This window comes from Eschrichtius robustus, chromosome 13 (genome assembly GCF_028021215.1).
Source record: "Eschrichtius robustus isolate mEscRob2 chromosome 13, mEscRob2.pri, whole genome shotgun sequence".
Taxonomy (NCBI): Eukaryota; Metazoa; Chordata; class Mammalia; order Artiodactyla; family Eschrichtiidae; genus Eschrichtius; species Eschrichtius robustus.
Window position 1 is genome coordinate 36,382,386 of NC_090836.1, and position 16,515 is coordinate 36,398,900.

General features: G+C 35.6%; 1 protein-coding gene across 4 annotated transcripts in view; it reads right to left on the reverse strand.

Annotated features, from left to right (window-relative positions):
* ADAMTS20 (ADAM metallopeptidase with thrombospondin type 1 motif 20) overlaps positions 1-16,515 on the reverse strand; it is a 194,526-nt gene that overhangs the window by 76,101 nt on the left and 101,910 nt on the right. For all 4 annotated transcript variants that reach the window (XM_068561131.1, XM_068561132.1, XM_068561129.1 and 1 more), the window contains exons 17-28: positions 16,131-16,297; positions 15,846-15,975; positions 10,998-11,124; positions 9,241-9,451; positions 8,938-9,102; positions 8,278-8,442; positions 7,167-7,286; positions 6,318-6,425; positions 5,097-5,261; positions 4,711-5,001; positions 3,700-3,861; positions 2,208-2,384 (exon numbers count right to left, since the gene is read on the reverse strand). In XM_068561131.1, the coding sequence (XP_068417232.1) occupies positions 2,208-2,384; positions 3,700-3,861; positions 4,711-5,001; positions 5,097-5,261; positions 6,318-6,425; positions 7,167-7,286; positions 8,278-8,442; positions 8,938-9,102; positions 9,241-9,451; positions 10,998-11,124; positions 15,846-15,975; positions 16,131-16,297 (1,988 nt within the window). The remainder of the gene's footprint in view (positions 1-2,207; positions 2,385-3,699; positions 3,862-4,710; positions 5,002-5,096; positions 5,262-6,317; positions 6,426-7,166; positions 7,287-8,277; positions 8,443-8,937; positions 9,103-9,240; positions 9,452-10,997; positions 11,125-15,845; positions 15,976-16,130; positions 16,298-16,515) is intronic.

Consider the following 16,515-nt stretch of genomic DNA (forward strand, 5'->3'; position numbering starts at 1 on the left):
CAAAAAAATAACATGACACAAACATATTGGAATGTAGTATTAGATATATTCCAATACAAGAAACATTGTGTGATGTTGTACACCTTAAACTTATACAATATGATCATATACATCTCAATAAACTGGGGAAAAATTATGTGAATACTACAGTGAATATGTAGAGAAGATTGATAAACATTAAGATATTTAAAAATGTTAAACAAAGGATCAAAAACATCTAAAACCAAATGAATATTTGGTTTTAGACATCTATTGACCCCAAATGAATATTTGCAATTCTAATATGCTATAACTTTAAGTACATTTTACATTAAATTTAAAAAGTTTTATAATGTTATTAAATAGAACAGGAGTCAACAAGCTTTCCCCAGAAAGGACCAAATAGTAAATATTTCAGGCTTTGAGGGCCAGTCTCTATTGCAACTAATCAACTCTGCTTTGTAGTGCAAAAGCAGCCCAAGATAATACATAAAAAATTGTGCATGACTGTGTTCCAATAAAACTTATTTACAAAAATAGGCAATGGGCCAGATTTCATAGTTTGCTGACCTCTGAAATAGAAAATCTGATTCAAAAGCACTTAATTTTAGGAACTTCAATATCTAGCACAAAGCAGGAGACATAAGTAAATGTCTAATGCTTCGTGAATTAATGAATTCATGAACGAGTGGGGAAAATAAAACCTTTCGTGTCTGCTTTCCTAATTGAGGCAAAATTCCAAGAAGGCAATCTATGGATTAAGTCTTATTAAGAACTAGGCTTGCAAATTAAACTAATAAAATGAAAGAAAATGTAACAGAGATATAGTAAGGAGAAAGTAAATTTCCAATCTAAAAGGACTAACAAAAAATATCTTTATAGTGAGTTCCTACAGTATTTCACATCTCTCCAACTAAACTGTAAACTCCATAGGGGTAAGAAATATGTCTTTATTATTACTGTAGCACAGTACCTAGGATATAGCAGATGGTCAGGGAACATTTTATTAAGTAAATATGTGAATGCTTTCCATAGCAAAATATGTTTTTTGTTAGTTCCTGAAAAGTAATGGCTCTCTACTTCTAATGTAGCAATTTAACTTTAAGATCCTCCTATAAAGTTAAAATGTTCTTTTTTTTTATCAGTCACACTGACTCTAAAGATGAATTTCAGCCTGAACTGGAACTTGACCTGTTCTTCAAACAGCATGAATTGAAACAGGTTTACATTTCATCATAAAGCTTTGAATTGGGTGAAGTAAAACAAGTGTACACATCAGGGTTGGATATAAAACCAGAGTTATAATTATTTTCCAAATAAAGAACTGTTTAACTTTATAAATTTAATTATAAATAGATTATAGACTCCAATCAGTTTTTCACCTGAGAGAAGTATACTTAGTTGCTCATGATTTAAAATATCAAAAGTGACCAAAATGCTAATTTCAATATATTTATATATTAATTATTCTTCAAAGCCTGGGTATTTGAAAAATACTAGAGGAAATTAATCATTCATAAATATTTATGAACTTTGTCTATGGCTCCAAAAAAAATAAAAAATTAAAACAGCTCAAAACACAGTAACTCCACACAGTGGAAGAAATGAATATTCTCATAAACTACTATATAAATCATACTTTTCCATGATGTATGTGACAAACTGTAAACAATTAATTTACTTTGTGTAAGTAAATTTCTCTATATTTTTTAATACAATATTTTCACATTTCCAAACAAAATACTAAGTTTAACAATGATAAAAACAAGAATGTTATTTGCTTTTAGATCAGTTATTGGACATTGACAGACAAAAGCCACAAACAGTTATATACTCAAACAAGACACAGCCTTAACTCGCCATTGTTATAAGCACAATGTTAACATTATGTACAAATGTAAATAATAAAACATTTCCAATTAATTTGTGGGCAAGCCAAAGATGTACTGGAGAAAGATACTTCCATTAGAATAGTGCTACGGTTCAAAATTCACTTATAAAAAAATAAATACATATAAAACTATTATATATATATGTATATATTACAGTACTTGAAATTGAATGATTCTTCTTTCAAACTATCAAGCCAAGAGGGCCAATGGTCTGCTTTAAAAAAAATCAGAAGATAAAATGTGTGCATCACAATTTATGAAGAGAGGAAATTAAAGTAAAAGGAACATAGAAAAACAAAACAAAACAGAAGGATAAAAATAAGAATACTATCGTACCGATTTCCATGGTCCCCGATGCCATGATACATCATCAGGGCAAGCATGCACATGACATTGTACCACACTAGGTGGCTTGTTTAAGATTTCACAGTTTTGCTCTCGTGACATTTGGCCATTGGGAAATTGACATATTACGAATCGTGATTTTATTCCTCCTCCACATGTTTGTGTACACTAAAAATAAGAAGAAAAATCAAAACTATGTGGCTTCAAAAAGAATATTATATTGTTTTATTCAATGTTGAGTACATAATCAGTATTGCTAGAGTTTAAAGTTATCCTTTCTTATAATCTTATAATTATAAGAAATATATAAGAATATATTTATATTCTTATATAAGAAATATAAGAATCCTTATAATTCTCAACATTTCTTCCTGGGTAAAAAATAAATCAAAGTTTTAGTTCTATAATTTTTTTTAAAAAGACAAAGTTTTGAGAATTGGTACTGTAATAGGTATTAACTACATAATGTATGGTATCCTATCAAAAGATGACTGTGTAGCCATGAAAGCTAATAAGGGAGATCTAAATTTATAAACATAGAAAGATGTTCAGTATATATATATTACATGAAAACAGCAGATGGCAAAGTGGAATGTATAGTATGAACCTATTTCTGGAACCCACACAGAACAAAAGTCTGGCAGGAAATGTATCAAATGTTAAAAGTTCTTATCTTTTCACAATTTTTCATTTTATTTGAATTTTCACGATGAGATTTAACTCAGAAATGAAAAAGTTACTTTCATTTTGGAAAAGAGTAAAAGTACATTTTAAAGAGGTACTTGCTATTTATTAGCACCTGGTCAGAGTGTATCTTTAAACAATGATTTCCAAACTCCTTATGGAGAGAAAATATGTACTAAAATCATTCAGCAAAAATATTTGACTAATTAAATTAGGTGGTTTGTTTTATTCATCCAAAGCCAATGTAAGTCTTTCTTCTTTCTCATGCATAATATAGGTGGAATTAGTATTCATTATAACCATTTTTAAAACTATCTTCATAATCCCAGTGCCTAAAAGAATGCCAGGACATGAAGAAAGCGCTCAATAATTGACAGCTCTCCATTTAAAAGATTCACCAAATGAATGGTTCAGCCTTCATTTGATATGGATATAAAGATATAAACATGCCTATATATCACTCTAATTTTCTATCTTTATATCAGTCTAATTTTCTAAGAAATTAAAACAATAATATACTAGTTTTTGAGAGGTTTTAGTAGGTCACAGACCTACTGGCTAGCACAAAGGATTCTGTTAAAAACCAGGAGTATATATTTCCTATCATGAATGAGTGATTTATACCATGACACAATGTCTATTAAAAGAACATATTTTTACTGACTCAATTAAAAAAAAGAAATCTTATCTCTGTAGTACAGTGAAGTAAGATTATCCAATGGTAACAATATTAAGTGCTTAACTTTCAGTCTTGGGAGATGTCATAATCTCCACAAGTTTAGGAGATCGTATGACTTACTTCTCCCCAGCTTCCGTAGCTCCACCGTGGACAAGGCCCCGAATCACAGTGCTTTGACTCTGGGGGTTTGGAGGCTGCATCACAGTAACCGGCACTTTGTCCATTTTCATCCTGGCAAACCACAACTCTACGCTGAATACCTCCAGCACAACTGCTAGAGCACTGAAAAGGATGGAACACAGGAACACACAAACTGCAGATCCCACGGCACGAAATTACATCAAAAAAACCCCCACAAAAATCAAACAGTACTTTGACTCAAATTCAAGCTCTCCACGTTAAAACCCCCCTCATTGGAATCATAATTTGAATCGAGAATATCTGTCAAAAAACACTGGGGTGTCTTTTTTTTTTTAATACATAATGTGTTTTATTTAACCCAACATAACCAACACTTGGGTTTTAACTAGGGGTTTCATTAGAATTTGTTGATGGAAAGGTGAAGTTTTAAAGCTTGCAAAAGGAAATTCATCCTTGTCCTAAGTGTTAAGTAGAAAGGAATTAAAATTTTCAGGTCTCACTAGGAAGGAAAAAAACCAAAAGATAATGTTAAGTTACTAAACTGTCACATTGTTTTTCTTTATTTGGTATCTTTACTCTCATATAAAGTATGAACCACAGTTGTACCTTTTCTAGTAATCATGATTTTATTCCAGCTTACTGCACTGCTATCAGAGTAATTTCGGGGTTTTTTGTTTTTTTTTTCTTCATAAACACTGGTAGTCTTAACACTTAAAAGATTTTCTTTTATTTTTACTATAATAAACTCTGAGATTGTTTTCAAGTGCATTCCTCTGTCATCATAATATCACATTACTGTATAATTCAATAAGAACTCTGGGGATTTGTAATCTGCATCAAAAATTGCTTAATCCTTTTAAGATTTAAACTACTGATCTTCAGAAAAATTTAGCATTAAAAGCATTTGATGTCATTACATACGTATCTGTTAAAAGGCCATATAACATAACAAAATTACAGAATTAGTATAACTCAATAAAGAGGGCTTACTGATCCCCATGGTCCTGTTCTCCACTGGTTTCCTCTGATGGATGGATGGAACCCCTGATTTTGATTATCTTCTGGTTTGTGAGTTAATGGAAAATTCCTGCCTGGAAAATGGCTTGGCTGCTCAGAGGAACTCGGAAAGTGGCTGTATGTGGGAGGGCAGGCTGCCAGGTTACATTCTTGTTCTGTCACAGGGCGGACTTCAGGGTCACAGTAATTCTCATTAATTGGCTGATGATAGTTGATGCATAAAACTTGTCGAGTTGTTTTTCCATGGCCACAGGAAGCTGAACACTGATCACAAATTCAGCCAATAAACTACATTATCTTAAATAGCAAGTATTATATTTAAATTTTTCATTTCATTTTCTTCACATAAAAATACTTACAGGTGACCAATTCCCTGTTTGCCACTCTCCACAAGGGCTAAAACAGACAGCTATTTCAGCTGGTCGGGGTAAGTGGGCACAATATGATTCATCTGCTATTCCATCATGAGCATCACGACAGCTTACATAGCGGGCTTGATTCCCTCTTCCACAAGACACAGAGCACTAAAAAAATTGAATAATACCAAGGAGTTATACAGGACATTTCCACATCCCTTACACTTGGCTGTTGCTCAAATTTCTAAACCTCAAATTTATTGAAAAAAGTTAAATTATAAATACTATCACCTGGCATCATTTCTGAGTCAAAGACAGGGCAGTGAATATCCCAATGAGTTTAGAAAATAAATTTCACAAATCAGATATTTGTGATAATGAAACAAAACACTCAACTTTTTGGAATATTGATTAGTTGATTGCCAAAATTTAAAAAAGAAAAGAAAATATTTTATATAAGAGAATCTTAAGATATCATTTAAGATAACTTTTAAAGACCTAGGTAATAGAGTAGATAGGCTCTCATAATTAAAATATTCAGAGAATATATGAAACTTAAAAATATATCTTTCATATATTCTCATATATCTTTCATATATTTAGTATATATTCTCATATATACTAAAGCAAGTATATACTCCAAATAGATTAAAGCCTTCAGTTTAGAAAAACAACATGAATATGTGGTAGTTTAAATAAAGGCTGATAAAAAGCCTATCACATCTGCTTCTCATAACAACCTGGAACATAAATATTATCATCCCTGAACTGGTTTGCAAGGCAGAAATAGAGACACAGACGTAGAGAACAAACGTATGGACACCAAGGGGGGAAAGTCAGGGGGTGGTGGTAGGATGAATTGGGAGATTGGGATTGACATGTATATGCTAATATGTATAAAATAGATAACTAATAAGAACCTGCTGTATAAAAAACTAAATAAAATATAATAAAAGTTAAAAAAATAATCAATAAATATTATCATCCCCATTTGGTAGATCAGAAAATAGAGCTAGAAAATTTAAATTTCTTCCCAGAGACACAGAGCTCTTGAAAGGCAGAACAGGATTTAGTCATTAAATTATCTAATTCTAAACCTTATATTCATCAAAATACCTGAGAATGAATGCATACATTAATTTGGCAAATCTGTAGCAACTATTTTGTGGATGTCTGAAAGGCTCCATAGTAGAAACACTGTACCTCTTAAAGGAATTCACTTACTGGGGTCCAAGAACCGTATCGCCATTGTGCTATCTTTCCCATGGGAAGAGCTGGTAATGAAGTGGCCCCAATTTTAGGGATAATTGGGCAAGGTGTAACAATACAGTCCTGTTCAAAAGAAAAATGGGTCTCACAAAACATCAATGAATTAATTAACATTCTGCTTTATACTAAATCCTATACTTCATTTCATCCTCCACATATATAAGTAAAGAACATTTGCATACTAAACTACAAAGAAGCGATGTAAAGGTTTATATTTTTCAAAAGTACAAAATACTATCAAGGGCTAGAAGTGGATAGTATGACTCTGAAGGCTAAAGTTTGGATCATTCTGCCTGATGGTTGAAAAGAAAAGAGTAATAGTCCTTCAAAAATACCACTAAGCTGAAACCTCCTGAATGAACACAGGATGCTACCTTAAGCAGTATGACACGCTTTAGAGGTTCAGCCTTCTGCAGTTCAAAGGACGGAAATATAAGTTAAATGAGTGATCCAATGGCAGATAAAGAGTAAAAAAAATGCATCAATAAAGCTGGCAAAACCAAGAACAATATACTTTCTGATGCCCACATACCTTTTTTAAAAAATATTTATTTATTTATTTGGCTGCGCCAGGTCTTAGTTGCAGCATGAGGGATCTAGTTCCCTAACCAGGGATCGAACCCAGGCCCCCTGCATTGGGAGCGCGGAGCCTTTGCCACTGGACCACCAGGGAAGTCCCCCACATACATTTTTAAGGCATAGAAGTTTAAGTGGAAAAAATACGTATGGAAATAATTTTAACATATCAATAATCCTCCTGTATCAAACATTTTTGTTTATAATCCATGAAGAGGTGTCCTTTACCTGCCTGTCACTTGGGCGACTAGCTCCATGGCACAGTCTATCATCTAGCACTGCACTAAGTAGCTCATTGACACATTTCACAGCACGCATCTGGTACCCCTGTCCACACGAGGCTGTGCACTGAAAGAATATAAGCAGATACCAAACACCATTGTTCAAAAATTACATAAACTTAATTTTCTTAGTGCATAGACAGTTAAGAATATACTTTCAGTAGATATTCTTATTAGTCCTTTATACCAGATTCTAGACTTAAAATGAGCAAATTGAATCAACATACATCTTTATTCAAATTTATGGAGATACTAATAAAATAGTGAAGTTAAAATGGACAGTTATTATATCTTTAAAAAGTTATCATGTAAAAATATCAATAGAAGCCTGATATTTTGGAGGCAGAGTCAATACAGTTTAGAGAAACTAAATACTTTTCAAAATCGACCAGGTGTATGCATGTCATTTAATATGCTAAGTAAATTTCAAAGAGATAAAGAAGGAAGGGCATAGGACAGAGTTTAAGGGCAGATGAGAGAAGGTTTCCCAGCAACTGTGGCAACCTGCGTAGGATAATAAGCTGCCCACCCTCATCCAGCAGATTCCTAGCCGCCTGTTTGGCAAAACTTCCCAACAATGCCTACTCTAAATACAGTAAAGATAATAATTTAGATACCGAACATGAAAATGTCTATAGTTTAAATAAAGCTGATGAAAGCATAAAAATTTTTTTTATTGAAGTAGAGTTGATTTACAACGTTATGTTATTTTCTGGTGTATAGCAAAGTGATTCAGTTATTTATATATATATATATTCTTTTTCATATTATTTTCCATTACGATTTATTACAGGATATTGAATATGGTTCCTCGTGAAAGCATAAAATTTGTAGCATTTTGCTTAACAAAACTGAATTAAAAAGCAAAGCTAGAATATTTACCACAGCAACATTAGCAGTACTGACAAAATTGTGCAGGTAGGGATTTACATTTCAGGAATCTTTTTCCAAAAAAACACCCAAATTTAGATGCAGCCACTAAAGAGTGAATACACTACAACTTCTGTGTTATTCTGTAATGATGGATTAGACCAGAAAAACCCGAATCATATACTCACAGAACCCCATGGTCCTACTTGCCAGGAAGCACATGCATGAAGCTCACATGGTCTCAGAGACTCAGGTTTGGTGCTTGGATCACAGAAGCCATCACTCAAGTGATCTTCATTCAGTTGACACCACACCTGCCGCTGCCTTGTTCCTTTTCCACATGTAACAAGACACTGTAAGAATACAACTGACCATTATTTTCAGTATTAGCACATATACCTACAAAATACATAATGAATGATCAATTTGCATATTCAAATACAGTTGAAAGACCATTCCTAAGGACATTTTCCCTTCACTCCTCAGAAAAACCAGAGATATTCACGGGGTAAAATCAGCCATCCCAAACTTCTGCTGCCCAAATCCCAGTGCAATGTCCATTTGTTCCAGAAACAAAGGTACAAAACTAACCGTAGAACAAGTGTATATCTCAGCCTACTGTGGACACTATGAAAGTGGTTATAGATTAAACACCAGTATGTCATTGTTGGCCAGATATTGTAAACAGTTAAAGAACAAACCATTTTTAAATGTTTTACTACCTTGATAAAGTTATTTACCACATGATAAAATAAACTGAAATATTTTTTTGAATTATATAGCCTTCGATTGCAAAGCTCTCCTACACGATGTTATAACAGTTCTAAGCCTCATGGGTTTAATGTTACCTCACTCCACTCACTAGTGGCCCAACTGGGACAGGAAAATTCATTGCAATTCTCAGTTGTCACTCGGGGAAGTTCCTGGCATTCTCTGTCAGCAAGACGGTGGCCAAAGTTATTTACACAGTAAGATTCTCGAGACCTCTCCCCTCCTCCACAACTCCTGGAACACTGATTAAAAAAAGAAAAGTGGTGACAAATGGACACAAAATAAAAATTTTAACAAAACTCTAGAGTGACAAATATTTAATTAGAGGTAAAAAAAAAAAAAAAGGAGCAACTTTTCTTAAGCAATCTTTTTCTTTGTACCTGGGACCATTCTGAATAATGCCACCTTGTTAAGACACAGTCACCATGGCAGGGTTCTCGGGTCGGAGGTTTAAGCTGGTCACCACAGTAGTGGTCATCTACTGGAACAGTATGTCCTTTATGAATGGAATACTTCATACAGTGGATGTCCAATGACTTATATCCTTGACCACAAAGGGATGAACATTCACTTTTGCCAATGATGTGCCACCTTCAAAAAACGAGGTTATTACACTTAGGAGGTGTGCCAATGAACACAATTTAAAAAACGGATTCAGAGAAACTCACGCGTATCATTCATCTTTAAAATTTTGTTGTAATTAATGGACAAGCCACCTAAAAATATTTGATGTATCATTGATTTAGGGATGAAAACTTCTTAGACATCACAGGGCCCAAACTTTCATTTTATAGATGAGAAAATGAAGACCAGAGGTGCTGTACATTCAAATGGTATGAATGCCTGACTTGTCAGAAATCTTACTTTTTTCCAAATAAAATCTGACTTGGACTCCAAATACATAAACATGGAGTGTCTGGTTAAAGATGGAGGTAGGGAACCAGCTATACAGGCACCTGGAGGCAACTTTGGAGGTCCTAGGAACCCCAAGCCTCCCGCTAGACCTTTGAAAACAACTAGTTGAGATCAAGATTGCTCAATTATGTAGTGGAAGATTTAAGACTAGAACTGAATATTATTTGACTCATCATCAGGGAGTGCCTCCCTATGCAACCTTTATTTGACTGAGGATCAGGGAATATCTGGGAATATGACTACATCAATAAAGATAAAGCCTTTACACGTTGGTAAACTTGGTTTTTGTAAGGCATATCACATTTTCTCATTAACTCAAGTAATCTATTTTTAGACATGTTTCTAGGGAAAACATTTTTTTTCCACAAGTAAAATCTGCCAGTTTGAGCCACATTATCCCAATTACAGTCTAGCAATCTCTCAGACAATATGAGTGCCCTAGTACAGCAGAGCAGAGAATTCATGGAGTTCCTTTCCATCCCACCTGCATCTCAAGGGTTTCACTGTGCTTCACTCTACTGCAATGTAGAGGATGCACCTTGTACAGGCTGTTCTGTCATTAGCCTTTCACTATAGGCCTTCAAACAACACCATAAATATATAAAAATTCTCATCCTTGCTGAGTGAAAGAGGTTCTGGCCATCCCTGAAAGTTGACTGTCACCTGCTACATGGGGGTTATTGCTCTTAGCGTCACTCTAAGACCCATCACAGATAATCAAATAACAAGAATTTTAGTAGAACAAACTTTCCTGCCATGATCTAGGATCATGTTCCTAATGTTTAATGGACAAAATACTGATAAGATATAGAAATCAATTTATTGATTCTCTAATCCTCAAACTTTAAAAGTTTATTGGTTCATGAGTTCAATGGGAATTATAGGATAGTGCTACAAAATGTATTGTTTCAGATCTTTAAACCCTAAGTTTTCAGATTAGAGTTTTCCTGTATTTATTTTACAGACAAATTTGATTCGATTTCTTACACAAAGTATTGAGGCCTCTATACCGGAATTCAGCGAATACCATGAATAAAAAACTCAAACCAATTGCCGAGTTTCACAATAAGTTAATGAGTCTAAAGTTTTTTAACTGAAGGGTCAAAGGATAGACATTAATTACATGTCCACTCTGTGAGAGGCACTGCACTAGATGTTTACATCTTACCTCACTTACTGATTTTAATCTGGTTACATTATACATTATTTCTCTTTTACTTACCTTAGTTCACAGTCTGTATTGCACCTTTCAGTCACCAACAATGGAAGTGGTAAGTGGTCACATCTTTGATCAGACACTACCATATGATCACTTTTACGTACACAGGTAATTTTTCTTCTATGAAGACCTTGGCCAAAGCCAAATGAAAATTTAAAATTAAAGGAAAATTCACATAAGGAGATGTTGCATAATCATTTACTTCTGCTAATAGCCTGAAGGATTAAGCTAAGAAAGAAAAAAAAACCAAAATTCCAACATAGCATACAAATAGGCTAGCATATCGATCTAGTCAGGAATGACTTTCTGCAATAAGCAAGCTGAACCCTGAAACACTGAGGAGTTTGCTTAGTAGAGAGACATAAGGGAAGGTGGGACAGGTGTGGAGTAGAAAGAAATTTATTATAGCTGTATAGAAGGGTTGCTAGCAGAGAACTGAGTGGCCAGGGTCAGTGCTGACGACACATGATACAGGATACACAATACACGATACACTACACCCCCCGTTCCCCATTATTTGCTTCCCTTTTCCCTGTAACAAAATTACACATCTCCACTTGCTACAGTGTTACTATAACTTCCTATAGGAGGAGCAGACTTATGCCAACCACCTGTAAGGGGATGTGACCTATTCCAGTTCCAAGCAGAAGCTCTAAAAGCCACTGTATGCTTCTGCCAACTCTCTTTCCCTTTTCCCTCCGTCTCTAAAACAGCCTTTCCCAGATGGGGTTGATCTTTCAGCCTGGAATCATGAATGATAAAGGCAGCACGGACAGACTTTAGTTAATAATAATGGCTCAATTGTAATAAATGTGCCACACAAATGCAAGATGACAAGAATAGGGGAACTGGGGAGGGAGGGTATGGAAGAAGGGGCAATATGAAAATTTTCTGTACTTTCTGTTAACTGTTCTATAAACCTAAAACTGCTTTAAAAAAATAAAGTCTATTAATTTTTTTGAAAAATGACATGGATGCAGATACCAAGCTGGAGAAGAGTCAGAGCCAATTAGCAGCCAACACATAGTATGAGCGAGAAATAAACCTTTGTTGTTCTAAGTCATTGAGATTTGGCGGTTGTTTGTATGGGGAATAACCACAGCAAAAGCAAACTAAGAGAAGCCACAGGGGCCAGAGTAGACTGAACTTTGCACTTTCTGCAATGAGGAGACAGGAAAAAGTTTAAGCCATCAGTGCCATGATCAAATTTCTGTTTTATCCAAGTTCAACTGTATACTTTCAGTTAGTTAAACATGAACATGCATGTTTATCTCTGCTCCTTCCTAAATACCATCTGAGGTAACTATAAAGAATTTTGACAAGGCAAAAACCTGAAGGAACAAAAAGAATAAAGAAGGAAACACAGTAGGCAAGAAAAGGAAATTCTGAATATGAAAAGAAGATGGAAATAACTATTTTAATAGAGCCAAGGAAGCTGAAATCTAAGGCTGTGGAGGAAGAAAGTAAGAAACAAACCATTCATGGCACAGAATCCAAGCAAAGTCCAGGAATCAAAAACACCAGGTGTCTCTAAAGAGGTGAATGTGTGAGGGGTAGGCCTGAAAAAATGGAGAAGTGACTGAATACTATTTATGAAGATCAGTCAGACTCCTACCTTCTCGTTGAGAGTAGCGCTGTCCAATAAAAACATAACGTGAACCACATGTAATTTTACACTGTCTCGTAGTGACATTAAGAAGTAAAAAGATAGAAGAATCCAAAATATCCAAATATCCAAATAGGATCATTTCCACCTGATAGCAATATAAACATTATTGACGATGTATTTTACATTCTTTTTTTCATACTAAGTCTATAGAATTCATTGTGCATTTCACACTTATACCACATTTCAATGGGCTAGCCACATGTGGCTAGTGGCTACCATATTGGACAGCAAAGCTCTAGAGAGGGTGAACTTGAGGGCAGAGACACAGCAGCTGAGGGAAGTTAGGGAGTTGTGCTAAAAAGGGAAGTTGTACTAAAAATAGGGGTATTCAGTAAAAGTCCCATACTGAATGATGAGACCCAGGCCCACTGGGCTCTCCCTCCATTTCCCTCTGGCTCCAAGCCAATTTTTATGGTTTCTCCCATCCCCTAACTGACCATCAGAAGATGGGAGAATTCCGCTCTTGGAAAACTCTTCAGCCCAAGAAAAAAGGTCAAATGACAAAGACATCTGGGGCTTCTTCCCCAGTGACACAAGAAAGGGCTACTTAGAGATCCAATTACTCTATAATGAGGGTTGACTTATCTAACCCACACAGGACTTTCAGTTAGCATTTTAGTCTTAAATATGAACAAACAGCAAAGGATGTGCAGACACTTTAGGAAAGTCACTCACACAAAAGAGACCAAAAGAAGCAGAAGCAAAATAGAACTAAGATGAAATAGATATGTCAGGGAACAGAAGAAACTTACAAGACTAAGATTAATACTCTCAAGGACATGGGGATTGCATCCATGAAACAAAAGCAAGCTGTTGAGAAGAAACATTAAGAAAACAATGTACATTTGGAGAGGAAATTAGGAGATAAGAGATCAAGTCCAGGAGGTTGGATATCCAGACAATACAAATTTTACAAAGATAGAAGAGAAAATTTAGCGTGAAGAAAGTACCAAAGAAATCATGCACAAAACTTCTCAAGTCAAAGAATCTGTGTTTCCCAATTGGAATGCATCCTAATTACCTAGGAAAATAGACGAATAAAAAAGCCGCACCAACGCACATGGTCCTGATATTCCACACCACCAGAATTAAGGTGGGGAGAAACAAAACTTCCACACCAGGAAGTGTCATATCCAAGCACGGGAAATCGGAAAATGAGCCAGAAAACAAGATTTTCAACATTCTAAAGGAAAGTAATCTAGTTTAGAATTTTATATGAGCCAAGCTATCAATCCAATGTGCGAATAGAATAATGCTATTTTCAGAGAGAAAAAAATTTCAAAAACCTGCCTCTCTTTCTCAGGAAAGTACTGACAGATATGTTCCCCGCAATGGAGGAAATAAAAAGAGGAATTCATAGGATTTAGAACGCAGGGAATCAAATACATAAAAAAGGGTAAGTGCATGATGACAGCCGTGTAACAGGCCTGAAAAGCAACACGGCCAAGTTACAGCAGGAGAGAAGAGGGCCACAGGAGCAACAGATGAGGAAAAATAAAGGAAAATTGAAACTGATACATTGAATAATGTGCTTCAAAATATTAAGACAAAATTTATAGCACTCACAAAAAGTTGGGGGACTGATCATTTTCAGTACACAGGGAAACAAGTAAACAAAACTGAAGAAACTTCACTTTAAAGAAACCCCAAAGTTACACACACACATCAAAGGAACTATAATCATAGTATACGTTGTGGCAATTGAATTAATAGTGCCTTTCCTCCTGCACACAAGAGAGCTCTCCTGGTTCAGACTTCCAAACTATCTCAAAATGCCTCGTCCCACCTTTCATTTGGATCTTGTTATTTTTTATTTGCTGTGTTCCCCACATTGTAGAATGTTCTTTCACTCAACTGTTACTTAGATTTCTTCTAGCTCCCCATATCCACTGCCACAGACCAGCTTACCCAGTTATGCTGGAATGCTTGTCCCAGCTCCCCAAACCGAAATTCTCTTCTATAAAGCATAACCCGGGTCTTTCGTCAAAATGAATTCCTCCATCTTGTGTGTTACCAAAGCTTTGTTCCTACTTCTAGCGCTGTCCCAGTCAGCCTGGCATCATTTACTTCAGTCTCCCTCCCCGGAGACACTGCTCAAACAGGAATGCCTGTTTCCACGCTATCATCTGGGCACCCCTGTCCCGACACCACAGGACCAAGTCTGTGCCTTTTTCTGAACGGGATACCACAATTTCTTTGGCACCTTGAGGTCAGTTTGTTAAAATGTCCCACGTGTTCCCATCATCTGTGATCACTGCCTCTGGCCACCTACCTTCTCTCAGCTCTTTTCCATACTGCTCTGATCTACCTCTCTTCTGACTCACTGCTCCCCTAATTGCCAAAACTTGTCTCTAGTCCCCATCGGAACTACCTTTCCATTCTATACAAACTTCCCTATATCTTCCCGTTTCACCTCCTCAAACTGCCCCCTCCATCTTTCCTGGGGTCTTCTCTGTGCATACCTGTAGCATTGCATTTACCATTTAAAACTAAGATGACCTACGCATGCCTCTGTTTCATCCACATGACTTTAAAGCTTTAATGCAAAATCAGGGTCCTAATAATCCAAAACAAAGTAGCCCCTCAATAAACATTTACTGATTTGCACAAATTTAGCATCACACAACTAGGTATTCGTAATTACAGATTGCCCAAAGACACAACCAGTCTCTTCATTTGCTTTCTCTACTACAAATTTCGTTGTTTTTCCATCTCCCTCTGTATTCCTTTCAGTTATCCATCCATCAGTACAAACACATTTCCTTGTGGTCAGGGAAGGGAAATAAGAGAATGAGAGAATGTTGACACCCCAACACTAAAAGAGGGAGATGGGTGGCTGGGAAAGTGTGTTGAGGGGAAAGGACAAGAGGGCGGGTATTTCACTGGGAAACAGAGTCCCAGTTAGAGAACCCTTCTGTGACGGCGAGAAAGAGAACGAGGACGTGATAGGGAAGAAGCAGTGATGGAGAACGTTGAAAAGGGTAGAGATAAGGGAGGCTGTTAAGTATAAGAACCAAAGAATAAGTGGGGAGAAAAGCGGGGAGAGAAAAAAGACAGAAAACCTCTGTATGTCTGTGTGGTGTACATGCGTGGATTCCACAGGCAGCCAGACTCAAGAACACCCCAAATTATACCAGCATGCAGAACTGAACTTTTGTCTCTTTCATTTAATACCAGTGTACCTTGACACATTTTTGTACAGTCTTGCCATGGTCCATATGGGTCCCATGTGAACAGATCGCTCTTCTCTTCCATGGGGATATTGAAGGAATAACGTACATCAGGGTTGTACAAATTACCCACACATAAAACCTCAATAAAAATACAAAGGAGCACACCATTAATTCATAAAAGATATATTCTTAAAAGATATCATTTTTGTGTTTAATAATAAATGCAAAGCACTTAAGCATCATACTTTACTAACATGATTAAAACTGTCTTATTAACAACTACTGAGAATTTACCTGCAAAACAAGTTCTTCTTCCAGCCGATCAGTACTATTAATTCTTTCAATCGAGTTGTTTGAACCACTGTATTCAAAAATAGCTCCTTGTACGTTGATTTCCTTTTTGGACATACTTACAACAAAATTCCCATTCAAAAGAAAATTCCCTTGAGTGTCCGATAATGCTGTAAAAGGATAGTGCTCATGAAATAGCAAAACCAGTCAATGGTACAGAAACATTTTTAACTTTTACAATTCACATCCTTTTTTTGAAATTAGAGAATATAAACGTAAATTAATATGGAGGAAACAAACTTCATTTTACTGTAGTAAAGTGGTATCTAAGCCATAAGCAGGGAAACTTCAGCACATCAGCCAAAGACATGAAAATAAATTCACCCTA